Below are 22,437 nucleotides of genomic sequence, written 5' to 3' on the forward strand. Positions count from 1 at the left end.
AGGGGCATCAACTGACTCCAAGTTATGGAGAACTGCTTCACAAAGGAGTGCCGATCCGGGTCTCCTCTCTTATACAGCAAGTCAGTCCCAAACCAGAAATTAAAGTTTATTGAGCCATGGTTCCTAAAAAGAGTCTGAAAAAAGTACTTGATGAAGAAAAATACTGGCATGTCTAGTTTGAATCAGAGGTTCCCTAACTTGCCAATTAAATTTATTTAGATTTTGAAGAAAAAAAAGAAAAAAATCAGTAAATTGAAAGGGAGAGCCCGAGGGACAGGATCAGCAATCAAACTGTGCTTCAGAACCAAAATCCTTTTAAAATGGAATGCCCAAATTTGAAATTGAACAATAACGAAGACCTTATGGTAGGATTTTGTCTGAAGTGTCTTTAGAAAGAGCAGTAAGTGGAGGTGATAACACTACCACTTAGGCCATTTAGTTGACACACTATACCATTTGAAGGGAACTTGTAAAGTAGGCTTTATTCTAATTTCATCACTTAGGCCAAATGTCAAACTTCACAAGCTGTAAGAGTATTAGCCAAAAGAGCACGTTATTTACCTTCGGTAACACCTTATCTAGTAGAAACATTATGTAGCCGCAGATTCCTTAACTTAGAATATTCCGCAGGCAAAGACTGGATCCAGAAATTGTCAAGCAGTATCCCCGCACGTCAGTAGGTGGCAGAACCAGAAGTGACACGGACGTCAGTTTCTTTTCGTGACTATCCACATCATAAACGCAGCCGTGAAAAATGACGACACACTGGTATGTATTGCTGCAACCCTGAAAAGGATGACTCTTCTCTGAGATCAGTACGCAGAGCAGGGAGGATAAGTAAGAGATTCTGCAGCTAGATAAGACTCTCTACCAGATAAGGTGTTACCAAAGTTAAGTAACTTGTTCATCTGATAAAGCCTTTGAATAGATACCCAAGCAAAGCCTCCTCAAAGGTGGGTCTGGAAACACGTTAGACCAAAATGTCCTCGAAGACCAAAAAGGCAAAATACCCATCCCAACTAACCCGACTGTCCAGGCAGTAGTGCTTGGTGAACATATGTAAGGATGCCCACGTTGCAACCTCACGGATTTCCAGGACAGGGACTCCGCGAGCTAGCGCAGTGTTCACAGCCTTGGCACTGATGGGATTAGCTTGCAAGCCCTTAGTGGGGGGTAGCATTTTTGGCCAAAGCGTAGCAAATCTTTATGCAGAGCACTATCCATGTTGAGATGGTCCATTTCTGCACGAGCTTTCCTTTCTTTAGCTCTGACATTCCCTACAAAGAGTTGATCATCCACCCAGAACTCATTTGTGCGATCAAGGCAGAACGACAACGCTCTTTTCGGGTCCAGGCTGTGGAGTCTCTCCTCTTCTTTAGAAGGTAGGCAAAGTGATATTGTGGCCTATGTGAAAAGGTGTCACAGCCTTCGGAACAAAGGAGGCACATGCTCGTAGAACTAGCTTGTCCACGCCAAAGGTTGTAAAAGGAGGATGCACAGAGTGCTTGCAGTTCACTGAACCTTCCAGGGCGATGTTATGGCCACAAAGAAAGCAGTCTAGATAGTGAGCAAGCCAAGTAGGCAATTGTGTAGAGGTTCAAAAGGCACACACATAAGAAAGGTAAGGACCAAATTAAGATTCCACTGATGTATGACATTCTGGGCACGGCTAGCGACCCAGAACACTTGCTGGGACTGCTGGGCTATGTGAGGAGGACACCAGCCAGCAGGGACCTGGAAGCTGCATGCTCTATTGTTATTGCTGGCCAGGCGTAGAATTGGCATTCATTGGGGGAGGAGAGGGTCTCCATCTCTGAAAGATTGGATTTGTGACGCAACATTTAGCCAAACACAGTTATCAACATATTGGGAACTGATGCCATCAGCATCTCGGCCACAAGACATATGGGGTCCTTTCTTGGAGTGGGCACGCGCACCAACAGGCGGGGCCTGACAACCCCTGCGCACCTGAAGAACAGCAGGCAGGCTCATAAGAAACAGCAACTTCCAGCCCTGCTTGTGCCGTACCTAACCTCTTTTTAGTTACGGCTCATGTGGTTTGTCTATTTTTTCCATACGCTGTTTGCACTCAAAACAAAATCTGTTCAGTATGTACCAACCTTGTCATGTATCCACAATGTCTACTATGCTTTGATTGTTTTTTGCAGAAACGTAACTAGGCAAGCAGGACATTAGTCCTGACGAGCTCTATTATGCTAATTTGCACAAAGCCAATTTATGCGGTGTTGTGAAGCAACTGACCTTACGTTGTTGTTGAATGTTTGTCAAAACAAATGCCAATAAAGAAATAAACTTTAAAAAAAATTAAAAAAAGGATCCCGCTGAGGCATGATGAATATGGCCTGGGAGGAGGAATATATTCTGGAGACCTTTCAGAAACATATTCATAAAGGGCAACCAAAAAAGATTAGTCCGGCAACCGCAAGAATGCCAAAATTGCAGACAAATAACCTTTGTGCCAGAGCAGAGCACTGTGGACCAAAGGAAGAACAAATAGTAAACCTTGGTATAAGGGTGCAGATAGAGGGTCAATCTGCCTGGATGCACACCATGCCACAAATGTTCCCAAAAGCAAGCGTATACCGACTTGGTGGCGGGACTCCTGGCTGTCAGAATAACACCACAGCCTTCGGGAGGAAAGTCGAAAGCTGTCAACTGTAGCCTCTCAGTCTCCATGCAAATATGCTGAAACCACCGCCATCACCCTGGTGAACACCCGAGGGGCACTGGTGAGGCCTAAGGAGAGCATGGCAAACCGAAAGTGCTCTTGGCCCACTGTGAACTGCAGGAAACACTTTTGGACTGTCAGGACAGAGATGTGGAATTATATGTCCTGCTAGTCCAACACTACCATCCAGACCACAGGGTCCATGCTAGACAGGACCCGAGCTAGGGTGAGCATTTTGAACTTCTCCTTTTTCAGAAGAAGTTGAGGAGACACAGATCGCGGATAGGACAAAGACCTGTCTGCTTTTTGGGCACTGTAATGTATCGGGAATAGAAACCATGGCCTACTTCTGATGCTTGCACCCTCTTGATGGCTCCTTTGGCCAGAAGAGGGAACACTTCCTGACGAAATACGGAGAGATGGTCCGCTATCAGACGGTCGAAAGTGGGTGGCATGGGTGGAGTAGTTTCCAGAAAGGAGATGGAGTAGCGGTCTAGACTATTTGCAAAACCCACACACATCTAATGTTATAGACTGCCAGAGGTGCAGGTGATGGCGAATCCTGCCCCCCACTAGGCGCCTGTTTTGGTATAAGGGCAAACTAAATGATTTGTGAGGCTACAGTTTGCAGTGAAGTGGTGGATTGGCTTGACCTCTGGCCGTTGTTCTCGAGATCTGTGGGAACAGCGTAAGTGGCCACAAAAAGGCTGGGAAGCCTGTTTGACTTGGTGGCTGGGTGGAAAAGGACACAGTTGGTAGCCCCTGCTATGGTCACGTAAGGGATGAAAGGCAGACTGGGGTTGGCAGGGGGCCATGGATAGGCCCAAGGACCATGCCGTAGCTCTGCTGTCCTTAAAGAGATCCAGCGCTGAGTCAGCCTTCTCACCAAAAAGGTGAGAGCCATCAAAGGGCATGTCCATGAGCTAAGCTTGGATATCCTCCGAAAAGCCAGTGGTTCTCAGCCAGGCATGGTGCCTAAGGGCCACTGTTGATGCAATCGCTCTGCCAAGCAGGTTGGTCATGTCCAGTCCCCATATGATGGGGATTATCAATGAGTCTCTGCCATCTGCAATTGCCTGTGACATTATGGCTTGAGCCTCCTCCAAAACCAAAGGCAGCGCATGCACAACCAAATCATACCCTGTGTGGGAGTATCAGCCCTAAAGGTATACAGTGTTCATCGATCACAGTGCTAGGCTGGCAGAAGAGAACATCCTCTTTCCAAAGGAGGCCAGCTTTTTGGATTCCCTAACCGGAAGAGTGGTAGGGAACATGCCAGGATTAATCCTAGAAGTGGAGATTTGGCCCACCAAGCTCTCTAGCGTTAGGCGCTAGGTGAGGTTACTGGGGTTCTCAGGAGCAAGTCGATGGCGACAGGCATTTGTCCTGGTCATAGGATCTCCTGTGCAGGGCTTGGACAAGGCCCCAAGCAAGGCGTTTGAAATGGCTTTTAAATGCGAGTAAGAGTTTGAAAGGGCCGATTGAGCAACTCCATCAAGGTGTTACTCTTGACTGCCACAAAGAGCGACTGAAGGTCCAAGACCTTACCTGCCCTTGGCACCACCATTACAAATGTGATACCCTCCTCCATAGCCACGTTAGTGGTAGAGACTAAGCTAGTGTCTGGTGAGGTGTCCAAACCACTGCCAGTTTCTCATACCAGTTGTCCTCCGTGTCATCTAAGGTATTCTCGTAACCATAAGGGTCCTAATGTACAAAACCCGAGGTGTGATGGAATCTGAGGCACTGGATGAATATTTATCAGATGTGGCCTGCGCTTGGCTTTCGGACACTCACAGAGAGTATCTGAGTCTACCTATAGACGAGACGGATGTGCGCGATGCTATCCTTTCTCTACCTAATAAGGCCCAGGGACCGGACGGCCTAACAGCGGAATTTTATAAGTCTTTCTCTAATATCCTCATACCCCATCTGCTGGAAATGTATGCAGAAGCTCATGATTCCGGCGTCCTCCCTCCCTCCCTCAGACAGGCAATGATTGTTACTCTGCTCAAAAAAGATAAACCATCCACGTCCTGCGAATCGTATCGTCCCCTCTCATTAATAAATTTAGACGCTAAAATTCTGGCTAAGATATTGGCCTCGAAGATCCGACCGCTGATGCCCCTTCTGGTGCTCCCCGATCAATCCGGGTTTATCCCGGAACGCTCCACCTCCCACAATTTGAGGACCATTTTCTCAATGTTTCATGTTCTAAATCCGGAGTTGTCAGCGGCTGCGGTCCCTCGATGCGGCCAAAGCGTTCGACTCCATAGAATGGCCTTACAGGTTTCATATACTGCACAGAATGGGGCTTCCTGCGGTCGTGACTAGGTGAACTCAGGTCTTGTATACGGACGCGTCGGCAAGGGTGAGGGTGGGTGGCTTCACGTCGGAGCCTTTCCAGATTGAAAGGGGCACTAGGCAGGGTTGCCCCCTGTCCCCGCTCCTTTTTGCCCTCATGTTGGAGCCACTGGCCTGCAAAATCAGACAACGACAGAGAAACTGCCTTAAATTTTAATCACCGTCCGGTCAGGATCTCGATGTATGCGGACGATATGGTCCTTTTTATCCGAGACCCTCAGCAGAATTTGTCTCCGGTTATCCGGGAATACATTCGTTTTGGCCTGTTCTCGGAACTAAAGATAAACTGGGACAAATCGGTAATTATTCCCCGGACGCTCAATACGCCTCCGCCCCAGCTTGAATACCCTTTGGTCTGGTCCACAGCTCCGGTGAAGTATCTAGGGGTATGGATACACCGTGATCCTGAGATAGTTATAAAGGAGAACTATGGAATGGCCTACAACAACTTAGTGTAACAAGTGGATAGGTGGTTGCACCTCCCGTTGTCCCTGGCCGACTGCATAGCAGTGATTAAGATGATAATTCTTCCACTTTTTTATATCTATTTTGTAATATCTCGATCTAACTTACCATGCATTTTTTTTAAACAGTCCGATCCCAGCTCTTGCAGGCGGTCTGGGGTAATAAGCAACCCAGAATAAGCTGGCGTACATTAACCCTGACTTATGATAAAGGCGGGTTCGCGGCCCCAGATTTTAATATATATTATCTTTGCGCCCAGGCCCAATACGCGTACTACTGGTTCCGGACACATGATTTTATCCCACACATTGCAGTGGAAGATGGCGATGCTTACCCTGTATCACTAGCGAGCGTTATAACACACACGAACAGGCGCACGCCCAAACCCGAGATTAACACTATAGATACCACTATTGCAACCTGGCAGGCGATTGGTAGGCGTGCTCAGAAGCTTCCGCTCTATGCGCCTGCATTGCCTCTGACGGGCCATGGCGCACTATCGGTGACTCAAGAGCGGGGACCTATGAGAGCCCTAGAGGAGGTTGGCATTGCGTGCATGCGCAATCTCTTCCCGGGAGGGAGGTATTTGTCAGAGGCTGATACAGACTACATCCAGAATCCTACCTTGCTGTTTCAATACTCCTTCTATCGGCTGAAACGTGCACTCAAGGATCATTACCCCGACTTTCCGGCAGAGCCCCCCCATGCTCCAGTTGCTTCAGCTGCTGCTGGTCACCCCAACTAAGAAAAAGTTAATGATCAAGCTATATAGGGCAGTGCAGGGGGAAACGATGTGGGGGTTGGATGGTAGTCTGGAGCACTGGAATGCTATTTTGGACTCCCCAATCCTCCCACGGGACTGGGAACAAATCTGTACTCTCACAGGTCCCCTATCCCCCAATGGTAATCTCCGTATTATACACTTTAAATTCATCAAGTGTATCATACGCCTGTCAGGTTATACAGAATGGGACTGCGGAAGTCAGATCACTGCAGGCACTTTGGCCTGCCGCAGGCTGATTTTCTGCACCTGGCATGGCAGTGTGATTGCGTGCATAAATATTGGGAGGGTGTTGTTGCTCGCATACATACCATGACAGGAATTGTCTTACAGTGTACGCCTCTGGAGTGTCTTCTTGGCCACGCATCCCAGCTGAAGGTCGGTCTGGGTAGATTTGTTAAGGTTGCTCTCCTGCTCGCCAAACGTCGTATTATGTTCACTTGGGAGAGCAAACAGTCCCCTAAAGTTGACGAGTGGATTAAGGACCTTGTGTTCTGCTGTGAACAGTTAGAGTTGTATGCAGAGGAACTGCCCGCATCGTCTAAGCCTAAAGACATCTGGTCGCCATTAAGAGACTATTTATTGCTACATATGCATGATAATACTGTATAACTTTCTTGCTTTTGTATACTGGCATGTATTTGGAACTCCTGGATTTGGGGGTATTGTTACCATGGAGTGTGGCTCAAAGAATGCCAGTCATGTGATATCTGATCTCACCATGTACCTTTATATGTTTGTTTATTTATTTATTTGTGTGGTTTAACGCTGCCTGCCACAGCGGTATGTTTGTATTATGCTGTGAAAACTAATAAACAGAATAAAAAAAACAACAAAAAACATAAGGGTCCTAAGACCCATCACAATCATCACTCTCTCCAGGCCAGACGAATAAAAAAAGGCACTGGCTCCAATTCAAACGGCATTAGAGCGGTCAGCTCAGGAGTCGGATGATGCCCAACCGGCTGCATGTCACAGTCCAGTAGGACAATAGGGAAAAGGGGCCTGTGCTGCCGGGAGGCATCAGGAGTGATGTCACTGGAGCAGGTGCTAGAGAAGGTTGCGATCTCACAGGCGGTGCCGTTCCGGATTCAGCACTGGATCCAAGGGGCCCGACTGGCACCGGGGGCGAACCAGCCGGCAGAAATCCAATAGGAGCCTCTTATGAAACTGTGGGGTTGAATGCCCTCCAGAGGATCAGGCCACTCAAATATGAGGTGCATGTCCTTATAGAACTCCTTCAGTTGGGTGGGGGTTGCTACAACTCCAGGAGGCGCAGAGTTGACCTTGGCACAGGCTCCATTGTAGAACAAGGCCTTGAGTGCCAAAGCTCCCAAAAAACTTGGACCACTGCAAAATCTTAAGACTTCTTGAGCTTGTGGGACTCACCCAATAACATGGAGCGTGACGGCAATTGTTGGGAGTGCCTCAGTGAGGAGTACTGGAACCTTCCGCACAACCATAACTGTGTCATGGAGTCATCTGATTTTTGGCAGCGAGGAGCTTCAGGAAAAGTTCCCTCAGCGCCTTTGGGTTCATGGCATGGAAGCCCTAATAGGTATTGGCGTCATGGTCCTGTTTCAAGCGCCAAGGCACACCAGATGAAGGTCTGTGACATTTGCCGGTGACAGACACCTCAGGGTATAAAGCCTGCTGAATCCTTAGGGGACATCCCTACCACACCAGGAGATGAAAAATCTCAAAACACCTCGACAAAATGTCAGTCAGAAAATTACTGGGGGTTGCTCTTTCTAGATCTGTGAGGACTTGCACGGAAAGAAAAGAACGGACATCCGCGTGTTGGGGTGGAAAGTCTATAGGCACTACACACATCCCTTCCGGCACAGACGTCGTCGACAGATTAACTACGCCATCTATAGGATCCCTTTAATTACTGACATGCAAATTTGATCAACCTTATATCAATAAATTACCTTATTTTTTTAAGATGTCTGGAAGTTGCTGTGGAGTGAGCAGTTTTAGACAACCTGGTGCACCTGTTTATTCCTTAGACTTCTGGTCACTTTCATGAATAAAGATAGAACACAAAAATAATTTAAACTGTTTGCATGGCCATTGGAACAACTGGGAACTGCTCTGCAAATAGGCCATGTTTGTAAAAGAGAACTGAGGAGCAAGGGTGTGATTGTGCCACTAACATCCAAATATAGACTGAAAAATACAGGCATAGCCTGGCAGCAAGACTATGTAAAAAAAGAAGATTCTTCAGAAGGTGACCAAATTTCCTCAAACATGGCTTTCAGTCATTCCACTATCCCTATATAAACTTAAGAGATCCCAGACATCACTGAAGCAGACACCGAAAAGGATGCTGGGATTCCTTTGGAAGTTCACAGATAGTTACCTAAGGCCAGTTAAAAATCTCCATCTCAGTAAATCCATAATGCAGAGGCTTAACTACCTGAAGAGAACACCAAAGCATTATCTCAGCAGAGATGGCAGAAGCAAATCCTTGGATCATGAGATTCTGATGGTCTAATTAAAAAGCTTGCCACCAACCATCACTCAAGAATCCACACTATATAATCTAAGGAAAGCATGAGCAGAAGACCAGGCTACACATTGTCAAGCCTCCATGCCAAAGATATTTCTGGTGAAAGTTGTAAGAGCAGCTTTAGAATACGAGAATGGTCTATGACTGGACTCGATGGGCAAAATCTAGATATCTGAAGATCTTCTCCAATACAGTTAACCCTATCTCTGACTTCTTGTCGTCATCTATATCTGGGGAAACTTCAGTCTTAATTATCAGTCCAGCAAAGAGGAACTACTGTACGGAATTCTGGTCCACCTGATCCTGAATGGGCCGGTGTCCTTGCATCTAGTTTTCCCAAGTGTGCAACACCTGACCAGATTTTACTGGGCGGAAATTACGCCCAGTAAAATTTGCACAAGGCTTTGTCTGTTATACCAGCCAAGCTTTGACTTTTTATTCCTGACAAAGAGGGAGGATTCAGCGCTCCCTTCTGCCAGAAACAATCTAGCTCTTCCAATGCTTACTCTCCAGACACCCCTCCCCCAACATCCCTACAAAGAAGTCCCTCACACATGTTTACTACCAGCTCAGAGCAGGTGGTGATTCTGGGAATGAAACTCCATAGAACTGGGAATTCCACATGGTTTTATGCCTGGTTAATCGGGTACACACAGGTATTCTACATTCCATGGAGTTTACTTCAGAATGGCATGGTAAAGGTGTGGAGTTACCACAAGGTTACACAAATTTAGCATGTAGAGTTTTCACCCCTGAAGTATCGTGCAGCTCCTTACCAGGACCTTATAGTATACCTGCAAAAGAATCTTAATTTTCCATTTTGTATATCATGTCATTGTAACTTAGGGGACGTGGCTTTGGTGTGGCTTCGCTGCATACCCCATAAATCTGTTAAAAATCCTACTGGGCACCAAACACCTGAAGTCATCGGACCCCCCCCCCCCCCCCCCCCACGACCTACCTATGGCTGTCGCGCACTGGGTGCCCTGAAATCGACCCCAATGGAGCACCTCTGTGGCACGGGACGAGAGTTTGGTTCGCTGGAGCAATGTGAGCCCCGACCGGCTGTCCTCCGCCGCCATGAGGACCCAGGGCATTGATCCTGCAGCGGGCCACCTGTGCCGGAGTGCCCCAGGACGGACTGCAGTAGTACAGGCCCTGGACTGCCTCAGAGGACCGTGAGGACACTGCATGGCCTATGGGGCCCTCGCGGCTGTAATCCTGGGAGTCCTGCCTCGTATGAGATGAGCGGAGGACACTGGCGTGGTGTGCAAGGTAGAGAGGGACACTGCCCTCGCATCGTTTGTCAGCCTAGCACAAAAGATAAGCAGATGAGTGAGACTGCGCCCCCCCTGCTCCTGGGCCCTGTGTGGGTTGTGGGGGTGCCCGAAAGAACAGACATATGCTTTGGGGCTGGTAGGCCTACAATAATCCAAAATATTAAGACAGCAGCCTGTATCATTCTGCAACTACAGTGTATGAACATACTTCAGCATACGGACCCCTCCATTGCCGGCTGCCGGTTGAGTGCTCCGCCTTGTGTCTGTTTGTATTGAAGGAATGCAGGGGGCACTGAAACACCGCCTGTAGTAACTACTTACCCAATGCCTAATTGCCAATATCATACCTATGAATTGCTGCGGGCTGCACATGATGTGGTGCCTGGAGGGTGGGCCCTGGCACACACAAGCAGGCCCTGACCGTTTTCTGAAGCGTTGGCATCCTTCGAAAGCACGCACCATGGGGAAGGATAAAGTAGCTAAGTCAAACCAAATCAACAAAATAGACAACTATACCCATTCAGTCACATTGGTGGAGAGTACGTGATACCTACTGAACAACCACCTGTGGATGCCCAAGTAAGAGAACCCACATTATCTGACCTAATAGCAGCCATCCATGCTACGCAAAAGAAATCGGTCACCAAAATCGACTCAGTGGCTATAGATGTCAATTTACTTTGGGTGGAGTGAGTCACCACTGCAGAGGGGGAACGTGGCTGACCTGCAATCTGAGGTGGGGACCCTTCGAGAAACAGTATCCTCACATCAAAAGTTAACCATCCAGCTTGAAGATCAAGTTGAAGATGCAGAGAGACGATCTCAGATAAACACTCTGCGTTTTGTGGGTTTCTCTGAAAAGATGGAAGGACAATCAACTGAACTATTTCTTGAGGAATGGCTCGTAAGATCATGCACCCGCAGCAGCCGTCAACGTTTTTTTACGATAGAACAGATACACAGGGCACTGGCTCAGCCTCCACGCCTGGGTGCACTGCCAAGAGCTCTTACAGCCTGGCTGTTTAATTATAAAGACAGGGACTCAATATTACAGCAGGTGCGAGTGAAAAGCCCTCCAAACTTTGAAGGCCACCCAATATCCATATTCCCGGATTAGACCTAAAGGTCCAGGAACAACGCCAAACATACTTGGCTCAGAGACCTCAACTTGCAGTATAGTCTGAAGTTCTTTGCAAAACTCTGGGTGGCTTACCAGGAAAAGGTGCATTTTTTTTCCTCACAGCATTTGATGCCTCAGAGTTAGTGTTGTGCTCCGATGAGATGCTGCGAGATACTGAGGCCATGTCGTCGCCACAAAATCCCCATCTGAACAGACAAAGTGGCCTGAATATTTCTCAGATAGCACAGATGACGGCCTACCTTGACACTTTTCCTTTATGGTGTGCAGCGAGTACGAATGAGGTGTGATGTTGGATAGTGGCCCTGCTGTGACCCCCCTTCGGGGATCCCACTTGTGAACAGTGTCATTGCCCTCTTTCTCATGGAGTCTGACCAAATCTTTTATGACGCAAGCGGAAGGTGCCCTAGATGATTCTTATACATGATGCTCGTCCAAAATGTGCATGTCGATCTCACAATGGGGGGGTCCAAACGTGGTTTAAGTAGTTTATAAGTTTCATATTATTCTCTTCAACAAGATGGAACAATGTGCACAGCTATGTTAACTGCAAGTGTTTTCCCCGACTGCGCTTGTTGTGATGCACAGATCCCTAGGATAGCATATCAATTTTTCTCTTGATTCAAACACAAACATGTAGTTGGGTGTGGGCAGGATCTGCAGGTTCTAGTGCCGCTAGTTGTAAGGCGGGACAGGTTATTGGTACTGCCCATGGGGTGGGTGGAGTTGAGAGAAGGGCAAGTTCTACTTTTGATCCAGTTTAGGGGGGTATGTGACAGCTCAGGTGAATGGATGAAGGAGGAAGTGATAAAGCAGTGTCTGGTGCGATGCATGGACACCGGGCCGACCTTGAGTAGCTGTAAGGATAGCTGAGATGACATTTACATTTTTGTAATAAACTGTAATGGGACTTGCAGAACTGGAAAAACTTCGCAGAGTGCATGCATATGTCAGGAGATACCATCTGTCAGTTGCCTTTTTGCAGAAAACCCGTGGGGGGGGGGGGGGGGGGGGGGGACCGTCTCCCCAATCTATGTAAACACTGAAAGGGACAATTATATGCCACATCATATTCAGGGTTCGCGAGGGAGTCCTTGATTTGGGTGGTGCCTGGGGTACTGTTTCAGCATAAGTGACATGTGGCACGCCCGAGGACCGATTAGTTGTTTTGTTTCGGGTCCTGGACATACGTGACATTTGCCTGATAAATGTATATGCACCTAATATAGACTGCCCACAGTTCTTCATTGAGGTGGTGACGGCTGCAGCCCCGTTTCTTATTACAGACATGATATTGGCTGGGGATACCAACTGCGTACTAGATGCGAAATTGGACCGCGAACCCCGAAGGGCCCATACAAAACCCCATGTGACCGCCCAGTTACCGGCGCTGATGCAGAATTTAGCCCTACAAGACGTGTGGAGAGAACGAAACCCAAACTCTAGAATGTTCTCTTGTTCTACACCTGCAACGGGTACGTATAGCAGAATAGATTACTGTCTCTTGGCTTTGGGCCTTGCTGTAAAGACTGGCGAAGTTGCATATTTGGCGCAGTACATTTCTGACCACTCCCCACTACTGGTCTCCCTAACAAGGGGACAAATGTGTCCTGCGCTACCATTATGGTGCCTGTGAGCGGAGGCGCTGAGGGACCCTCCGATTGTAGCTACACTACGGGAGGCCCTTGAAAATTATTTACAGGTGAATTGGGGCAGTTCTAGCAGCAAGGCCCATGACTGGGTTGCAATGAAGGTGGTGATCAGGGTAGTGTGCATGCACACTATGTACGAGGTAAGGCAACAGTTGGTGCGTGATTTGGAACAGAACAAGGCCAAATTATTGGACATACAAAAGAAACTCCTGACACCCCCGGAGATTGGAGGAAAGGCAATGCGCCCGAAGCACAGTGCTAGATGACTGGCGCAGGTTAGAAAAATATACCTACACAGCCTATAGACAAACTCCATGCCAAGGGAGAAAAGACAGGAGCTATGTTGGCAAGCCTAGCGAGACAGCAGGACTCCTGAGAGCCCTTCTTGGCTTTGCGGGATTCTGAAGACAAACTACTCCTCTCACAAGCAGCCGTAAACAAGGTGATGCAAACCCATCTCGAGAGACTGTATACTGTGAGGAAGACGATGTAACAGGATAGTGTAGCAGATATCCTGGCCGAGCTGGAGCTCCCCCAGTTGGGATTGGAGGAGAGAGCTGCACTGGTGCATCTCTGAGGCACCAGAAAAGGGTAAAAACACCGAGGGGGGGGGGGGGGGGCAGTTATTGACCTTCCAGCTGAATTCTATAATAAATATGCCGCTCTAGTGGCCAATAAACTGCTAGATGTATACAATGAGGCATACCAGCTCAGTCGCCTCCCAGATACTATGCGTGATGCCATTGTAGTATTTGTACCGAAACCAAGCAAAGCGGTGGATGAGGTGACGTCCTACGGGCCTCTTTCTATGCTAAACGTTGACATCAAGATAGTGAGCGGCCTGTTGGCATCCCAACTGCTCCCATGCTTGCTGACCCTCGTACATGAAGGCCGGTGTGGGTTCATCCCCAAAAGAAGCACCATGTTTAACTTAAGAAGATTGTTTCACGTTCTCCACACCCCTGAAATATGGGAGGGCCCAACGCACTAGAGTTCCTTGACATTAAGCAGGCATTTGATTCAGTCGCATGGTGATATATCTGGCAGGTCTTAGAGAAGAGGAGTTCTGGACCCAAGTACATCTCATGGCTTAAGTTATTATATATTGCACCAAGTGCTAAAGTCTGGATGGGAAGCTTTGCATCTGCGACTTTCTTCTTAAACCGTGGCACGAGTCAAGGCTGCCCTTTGTCACAGCTCCTATTTGTGATCGCGATGGAGCCGCTAGTGGTACTGCTGCGAAACAGACTTGCACCCTGGGGTTTCACAGTGGGAGACACTATTCACACAATTTCGGTCTATGCTGATGGCGCCCTGGTGTATTTGGGGGACCAATAAAATGAGAGAAACCCTTCAGATGCAAAGGGAACTGGGTTTAAGTACCTAATAACAGGAAAATGTTCCCTATGTTGTGGTTTCTTTACTCACTGCCTATTACAACATCGTTTCCGTTCACTCATACACACCATACAGATTATGAGCCTGTGTATCTTGCTAATTTACTGACTCGCTTCTGTGTTTTTTCAAGATGGGCACGGGTGATTTGGGGCTGAGTAGATTGGCCTACAATTAAAGATGCCTCCTTAAGGGCTCTGGCCCTGGATGTGGACAAGGGATGGACCCAGGACCTCATTGTGCCAATATGTGCTGAGAAAGACACCTGCTATTTTTTGCTGGCCCCAAGATGAAGCCTCAAATTTATGGACAACTGGACTGACACACCTACAGTAACGTTAGAGCATCTCAGTGATAGACTAGAAAAAACGAACGCTACAGTGACATGGAGCGTCATATGTCCGATGTAGAAGAGGTTTCCAATTCTCGTACGAAAAAGCGCCCTGCATGATATGCCAGAAGGTGTTACGCTAAGAACGCAAATCTGGAAACCTGTTCATGATATTGTAACATCAGTGTCACTAGTACAGTTGAATTCACGGACATTGGTTAACCCAATAAATTCATCAAGATTCGAGTCCATCTTTTCAGCCAGATCCAGTTCTAAGAAAGGTTCATTTACTCAGAGGGCGCCTCACATGCTGGCCCTGAGAACACAGGCGCAGACCAATTATAGCTATGTTACATAAACAGAGATCAATAACCTGGCCTCCAACTTGCTTGGGAAAAAGAATAACCATCATTCCAGGGATGCTCCATCTCCATATGACCCGACATTACATCTTCTATGCAGGGGGCCACTGTGTGCCTTTAATATAGTCCAAAGCCAAATATATAATGCTGTAACTGACGAGGAGCAACAGATCAGTTGCAGAGGTGCTCTCCTTTCATAATGTGGCTAGTGACACTGACTAATGCGCCCTTGGGGATGTTCTCCTTTATCAATTGGTTCACTCTGGTTCGGATTTGCTTTACTTTGATTGCCTTTCCTCAAACGAGATTGTTGTAATGCAGACTGCTGTTTTTTAAATGTCTGGAGAACGCAGTGTTATTATCAAGAATGCCTGATACACACGGTTCCTTTAATACTTGCAGGACATGGCTGACATTGTTATATGGCTGATCTCAATTTTCTTTATGTTTTAATGGTACACAGGTGGAAGGTGACATTCTCGCCCCTAGATGTGTATCCCCTTCATTAGTACAATGTTTGGGGTGCTTATTCGGTGTGTCTCTCAGATTCACTGATCATTTTGAGGGTCTGTGTGGGAGGAGGCAGTAAGGGTTCTTCCAGGATATGTTGTACAGTAAACATGGTTTGCCCATCCTATTATTTAATTTTGCGCATTAGAACTGTCAGGATGTGTGGCTAATTACTCCCAGCTGTCTGGGTAGACAGATAGAAACATAGGCGCAGTCAGACTGTTTTCCTAAAACATACATGGCCTAAATAATAAGAAAACAAGACCTGTTGTTCTATCTCGATCAACATAATATGGACGTGGTCACGCTCCAGGAAACTGACCTGGACTGTGAGAGGAAACATAGGCTTCCTCCTACCTTGGGCCTATATTCTATGCATATTTCAGCACACAGTAGGAATGGTGATACTGTAAATGGTGATACTGTAAGACGGTCAATTTTAAACTTGCTCAGTCTTCTAGTGACCCGGATGGTAGATTCCTGCTAGTGCAAGGTATGTTACTTGGCAAAGCCATTACCCTTGTTTACATACACTGGTCAAATTTCAAATTTATTTCAACTCCCTTTATTTCCTTGATGGAGTCCTCCATAAGTGTGGAGAGATGGAAGCACCTAATGTCCTGAGGGATGGGGACTTCAATTTAGCTAGTGACCCTTCATTTAGCAGGTGAAAGGTGATCTGTGGATCCCTTCGTGTGGATGTAAACTCTGGCTCCTTTCCTTCTAATATTCCCATATGTCACTATTTACTGCAGAGGACTTTTTGGACATTCCATGGGCTTTTGGACCCAGGAAGCGGTCATTCCTTTTGGGTATGCTGCCAAGATTTCCCTTAGAAGGAATTGCAGGACTCTGCTGCCTCAAGTAAGACCCAAACAGATTCTAATGATTTTTTACAAGTTTACATGGCTTCACTGCAGAAATGTATCATTGCTGTGTCATACACATTTTTCTTCCATTTATTCCACGCATGCCTCATGGGGCAATGAGTCAGTCCTCTCCAGTTATGGCTGACTTCATTATAAGTTACAATATGATGCCCTTTCAGAAGGAATACAGCCACACAAAAAGTAGTTATTTTTGGTGCCAGGAACTAGTAATGTCGGCTCTTTTTGCAGGCCAAGACATTTTTTTGCTTCCAGTCTTTTTTTTTTGTTTTTTAGATGAGGAGGTCACACTAGCTTAACTAAACAAAAAGGTTTTACAACCCCACAAAATGATATCCTTCCCAGGTTTGTACAGTGTTATTGATATATAACATCCACTGTTTTTGACTGTCCAACCGATAGACTTTTTTGCATTATGTGACTTGTCACCCATGGTCCAAAGGTCCTATACCCTATTTAAAAAACTGCTTATTTCACATACAAGACCAAAAGTAAACTCTGCTCTTGTTTTTTGAATGTGTATTGATCACATGCATTGTTGCACCTTCTCCGCAAACAGACATATATATTAGAAATATACACAATGGTGGCCGCTACTTAACAGGGGTGGCGGGAGAGGGTCAGGGGCTAAATCGGTGGCTCGGTCGACAGCACGGAGGGATGGAGAACGTAAACCAGCCTTGACAATTAATTCGGACCCGCCGGGGGGGAGTGGGGGTGCTGGAGGAAAACACTCCTGTTAATGTTTTTGTGACAGGGGGGCGATATTGCAGCGCTTCTGCAAAACCGGCCCCCACAAACAAAAGACCAGCCCATGCCAATCCAGCACACCGGAAAAACACCTGATGCCCGCTACGGCCAGTTCGGCCCTGGTCAACTGCAGGAAGCACACAGGCTCCCAGACTCCCCTAGCCAATAACGACGTGAACTTACAAGTTGTAACTGGTTTGAGCGCTGTGGTACGACACTAAGAGGGACTGGGAAGCTGTGCTTGTTCTCCACCCAGGCTGTGCATTTCCGCCAGGGGAGAACATGCACAATGTGCATGACGGTTTGGCCGGCCCAAGAAGGCTGGCCAAACTGCCATGCACACTTTAGAGTGTGCTCACCCCTTCTCCCTCTGACCCCTGCTCTGGCCAGCCGAGCCCCGCACTTAAGCAGGAATGGAAAACTAAAATGATAACATTGGTTATTATCATTTTAGTTTTCCTTTTTAGACTGCTCGCAGAGCAGAGGGGCGATGCTCCTCCACCTTAGCGGTGGAGCCGCCACTAAGTATACACTTTCTGGAAGAAACACCCAAACTCTCTATGGAATTACCACATTGCAAAATTGTCTCAAGACCCTGTTAAATATAGCTATATATGTGAAATGAACTTGTTTACGTTCTCATTGTAAATAAAAGTTTTGAGTGGTAATTGCCACTGTTATATATACTCGTGTGCTCTACTCGCATGCTTGGTGCACATAGCCTTGACTGCAGCATACAGAGATCTTGCACTGCCACACACAGAGGAAAACAATTAGAGGGAATATTGGTGGGGAAGCCAATGCCTTTGGCTGCAGACATCCAAGAATCTTTTGAGGAGCAGGGAGAATGCACAGGAGGAGACGTTGATTCACAATGGGATACGGTCACTCTCACCCTGGCCACTCAAACTATGTAACATCCCATTCTGAACAGGGCTGTCGCTCTGAAGGGTGATCTGAAAATGGAGGCCGGCATAATTTGATTTTGATTTCTGCCCGAGACCCGGACCAGCCCCTGGAACTGCTAAGAAAGTATATATGTTTGGAAGTGTATCCTTTAATATAAAGCCCTCCTTGACTGAAAATGGTAAATAGAGGCAACCAAAATGTCATTAAGCACCATGAAGTGGTTAAATCGTAACTAAACACCCTCTCTAGTAGGTTATAGAGGGATGTGAAGTTTTACTCTTGTACAACGGAGGCATTTGAATTAAGACTCTCTGCATGAATGCCTCGGCTGTGTTCATATGTTGCATGGGTAATAGGGGAGTTTGTATCCTTATGAGGATGTTATTTTCAAATTGTTTTGCTTCCTTCCTACCAGAGCACTCCCCTATCATTTTTAGATTTCCCATTTCTCCTTTTCCTCCCTTCCTATGGTTCTACAGAAGAGGGTATTCTTGTGTTTTTCTTCTAAAAGTGGAGTGATATTAAAAGGTAAAAGCTTAGTGTATGGTTTTGTGTGCCTTCTGATTGCTGTACTATCCTGGTGTTTGGGGATCCTATTGGTGTAATGAATGAATGGAAAATGTATAGGGCATAGCAGTTGCCCTAGATGGAGTGTCCTGCCGCTTCCCAATGACCAAATGTGAAATAATTTGGCAACTTTTAGCTGGAAGTTCATTCCAGGTCTTAGCTTTGAGGTAGCTGAAAGGAATCGTTAGGTCTCGCCTAGGCAGCACTTACATTGTCTCTTCGAGACATGCTGTATTCAGGATAAGGGCATGAAGCTCCTCCCACTTTCTGCTCTTCATTTTAACCGGCTACTGTCCCTGTCCTTTGTAAATAATGGCTTTTCATTGGTCAATAGGCTTAGTAGTCCCTCCTTTGTACTGCCTTTTGGCTTCTTGTAACCTTCCATGAGAACACCCCCGTTACATGTGGTGTTACTCGGTATGTTTTAATTACCGCCTTTGAGCATTATTTCTTAAAGGGCTTTTTTCCTGCCTGCTTTTGCAGGCAGGACACGCTCACCCGCAACAGTTTATTTTGTTTTAAATTTAATTTGCATGACTTTTTTAAAAATGTATTTACTTTTATTTTATTTTTATTTTTTTACAATGGTGGTACTCACGCTTTAGCTTTAAACATCAAACATCTTAAGCTAAAACGCGGGAGCCACAATTGCTTCAAAATTAAAGAAATAGAAAATAAAATGTGCACTTATTTTCTATTTCTTTACTTTTGAAGCAATCGCGGCACTTGCACTTTAGCTTGAAGATGTTCAAAGCCTAAGCACGGGTGCCGCCATTGTAACATAAGTAAACAAATAGAAAAAAAGCGTACTTTTGTTACAATCGCTGCACCTGTGCTTTAGCTTTAAACATCTTAATCTAAAGCGCGGATGCTGCGATTGCCTCAAAGTAAAAAAATAGAAAAAAATATCTATTTCTTTACTTTTGAAGCAATCGCAGCACCTGCGCTTTAGATTACGATGTTTACAGCTAAAGCGTGAGTGCCACAAAGGTCTCACATTTGCAAGAGTTTGAGCTATTGGCACTGTTAATGACAATGCCTTTTATTTATGTGTTTAAAAAACCTCCAAGCCGTGTTTACCTACCGCTTGTAGATTTTCAAAACACATAAATAAAAGGCATTATCATTTACAGTGCCAATAGCTCAAACTCTTGCAAATGCGAGACCTATTGCATTGCTAATGCTTGTTTATTCTACTACCATTTCCTTTTTGTCACCAGCTTCTGGATTGTAGCAGTATCCTCATCAATGCTATAAAGTTTGAACAAAAACAGGTTTGAAGAGACATCACATGTAAAGCACACATTTAAGGGATATAAAGAAAAACAGACATACCCAAGCCCTTGGAATACTAATGTATGTATGTTAGAAGTTATAGAATCAGCATGAAAAATGTAATGCAAAAAAGAAATACAAAATTTCTAGGCAACCATGAGAGTGACAATTCGCTAGATGTTGTCCCAGTCAATACCGTCAGACATGCCTGACCCCCGCCCCTCGTCTGATCTCCACTCTATAGGCTGCTTACACTTTTGTGAACTTCCTTCCTCAGCCATCTCTCACCTTTAAAAGGAACTCAGGGTCCCAACGCACAACTTCTTTACATATTTCTTCCAGCGCCTTTCGTGTGGGATCCGTGGAGCTGCTGAAGTTAGGTCCATCCACCAGTGAGCAGCAAACCGTGTTAATCAATTTCATCTGGGTAAGAGAAAGAACTGGTTATTTCCCCTGCATCCGATCAGCATTAATGCTCACATTTCAATTCTTTAATTGACTATGGTAAGTTGTTTTTCTATGATGAAAACTTCCTCCAAATACTTCTCTGCCACTGGTGAGGATCTCTGATAGAGGAGATGTATTCTAATAATGGGAATAAGGGGACAACGCCCACAGTTAAGAGCTAATGCTCTAGTTTAGAAACCTTTCCTTCTTCTAAAACATATCCTAACATGATTATTATGCTTGGAATACCATCCAGTTAACGGAGATGGGAATTATAATTACGTTTATGCCAACAGAATACATACACCATATGACTATTTGATGCCCTTTAACAAGCGAAAAAGGGCACCAAATATTGTAGGGTAATAAAAAAGCATAAGATGTTTGCACAAATGCAGGTAGTTACAAGTTATTCTGGATGTATGCTCTATAGACGCAATGCCTAAACCAAAAAGGAATGCCCCTCAGAACTACACCTGAAGACACTAAGAAAAACAATATCAAACAGTGAGGAGCAAAATTAGCTGGAAAAATACAGTTACAAGCAAGTAACTTTCAAAGGCAGCAGCAGGTGTGTGACTATATACAAAAGATGATGTTGGCCATCGCAAAAAATAGCAAACCGAATATTACAGAGGTAGCAGGAGGAGCTGTTTAAAGGCCCTTTTTAGTTCGATGCAAATGATCGGACTAAAGGATGAGATGGACTGTTTCAAAAGGTGGAAGAAAGGTCTCAGTAAGAAAGCATTTTTAAAATGGAGGCCTACATTCCATAGGGAGAGTAGAGGGCAACCCTGCAGATAACAATTCCTCTATGGTTAGTAAGGGGAAAATTAATTTTCAGGTAAAGTTTATGTGTTTAGCAGGTGACTTGGCAGGGGAAAGGAGGGTTCATACCAAAGGGTGGTCAAAACTGAAACTTCACTGCAGTTTTACGAATTAGTGCCAAACCTAATAAACTGGGTAAAATGTCTTGCCATCAGTAATGTCTTCTAGCTTCGGGAAATTGACAAAGTGTACATTTTACATATCGTTGTCCTTACCTTAGGAAAAAACACTTATATTAAAAATCTCTTATTCAAAATAGACACGGAGGCAAATCACTTAACTTGCTGACCAATAAATAGGTAGACTATTTGCTGCATTGACACCCAACTCTAGGCTCTTCATATGCATTTTACGTGGGACATCCAGGAGCGAATAAGAGCCAGTGATTTATGAATCCTATTGCCTTCTTTTTTGAAAAACAGCCGAAAAAATATGAATGCTCTAAAAGCACTATCTGAGAGGATAAGCTATTCAAAGGCTACAACAAATAAGTCTGTAAGAACTTTAGTTTAAAAACATATTCCATCTGGTTACTTTGAGGAATTTATACTTGAGGTGGATGCTGCATTTTCTACCACTAATTACAGCCACTTATAAAAGGTCAGGTTGAGAGGGTGTTCCTTAGTCCAAGTGTAGTACACTTTCTGGCGAAGCCGCTTACACATTTATTCATGTTTCATCCAAACTACCGTGACTAAGGCAAAACTTGGCTTAAACCAACATTATACACACGAATTTGAATGGACAGTATGGAATAAGAGAGAATTTAAGATGGGATGCACGTTTTATTTTATAAATGATATTAAGTTAGTATTGTGTTGTATGTTAGTCATTTAAATTAATCAATTCTGACCTACTGTACTGTGTATAATTTTATATTTTATAACGTTTTCTCTTATTTTGGTATGAATTTAGGAACTATGTTGGGATTCTAATTATTTGTTCTATTGTTAGATTAAGCATGTTGTAAACCAAGGTTTTATTATTTGTTTGATCGTATTCTGAATGCTTTCTCAATAAACACATTGTAATGAATATGACCGTGATGGGGCAGCCCATCACATCATTATATTTCAGCTCACTGTTAGCGGTCTTCTGTAGACAGTGGATCTGTAACACAAAGACTAAATGAGTGGCATAACTTTAGTCTAACCGAACTGCTTTGGTTTTAATTACAATAACCATTCCATCTTACAAAGCTCAGAGGTCCAACAACTAATTCTTTCAAGCCTTCAAAGTGCAGCATCATTAACTTCAATATGAGAGTGAGGGCCTAGTGCTTCCTCAAGCAA

At 45.4% G+C, this 22,437-nt stretch overlaps 1 protein-coding gene across 7 annotated transcripts in view; it reads right to left on the reverse strand.

Moving 5' to 3' along the window:
* The window catches only part of LOC146811566 (telomerase protein component 1-like), a 1,575,504-nt gene that overhangs the window by 1,459,259 nt on the left and 93,808 nt on the right, over positions 1–22,437 (reverse strand). For all 7 annotated transcript variants that reach the window (XR_014966741.1, XM_085618541.1, XM_085618539.1 and 4 more), the window contains exon 4: positions 20,159–20,293. Coding sequence is in view for 6 of the 7 variants with exons in the window: in XM_085618541.1 (XP_085474667.1) it covers positions 20,159–20,293 (135 nt within the window). In the remaining variant the exon portion in view is untranslated. The remainder of the gene's footprint in view (positions 1–20,158; positions 20,294–22,437) is intronic.

The sequence above is a fragment of the Triturus cristatus genome, chromosome 7 (genome assembly GCF_964204655.1).
Source record: "Triturus cristatus chromosome 7, aTriCri1.1, whole genome shotgun sequence".
NCBI lineage: Eukaryota > Metazoa > Chordata > Amphibia > Caudata > Salamandridae > Triturus > Triturus cristatus.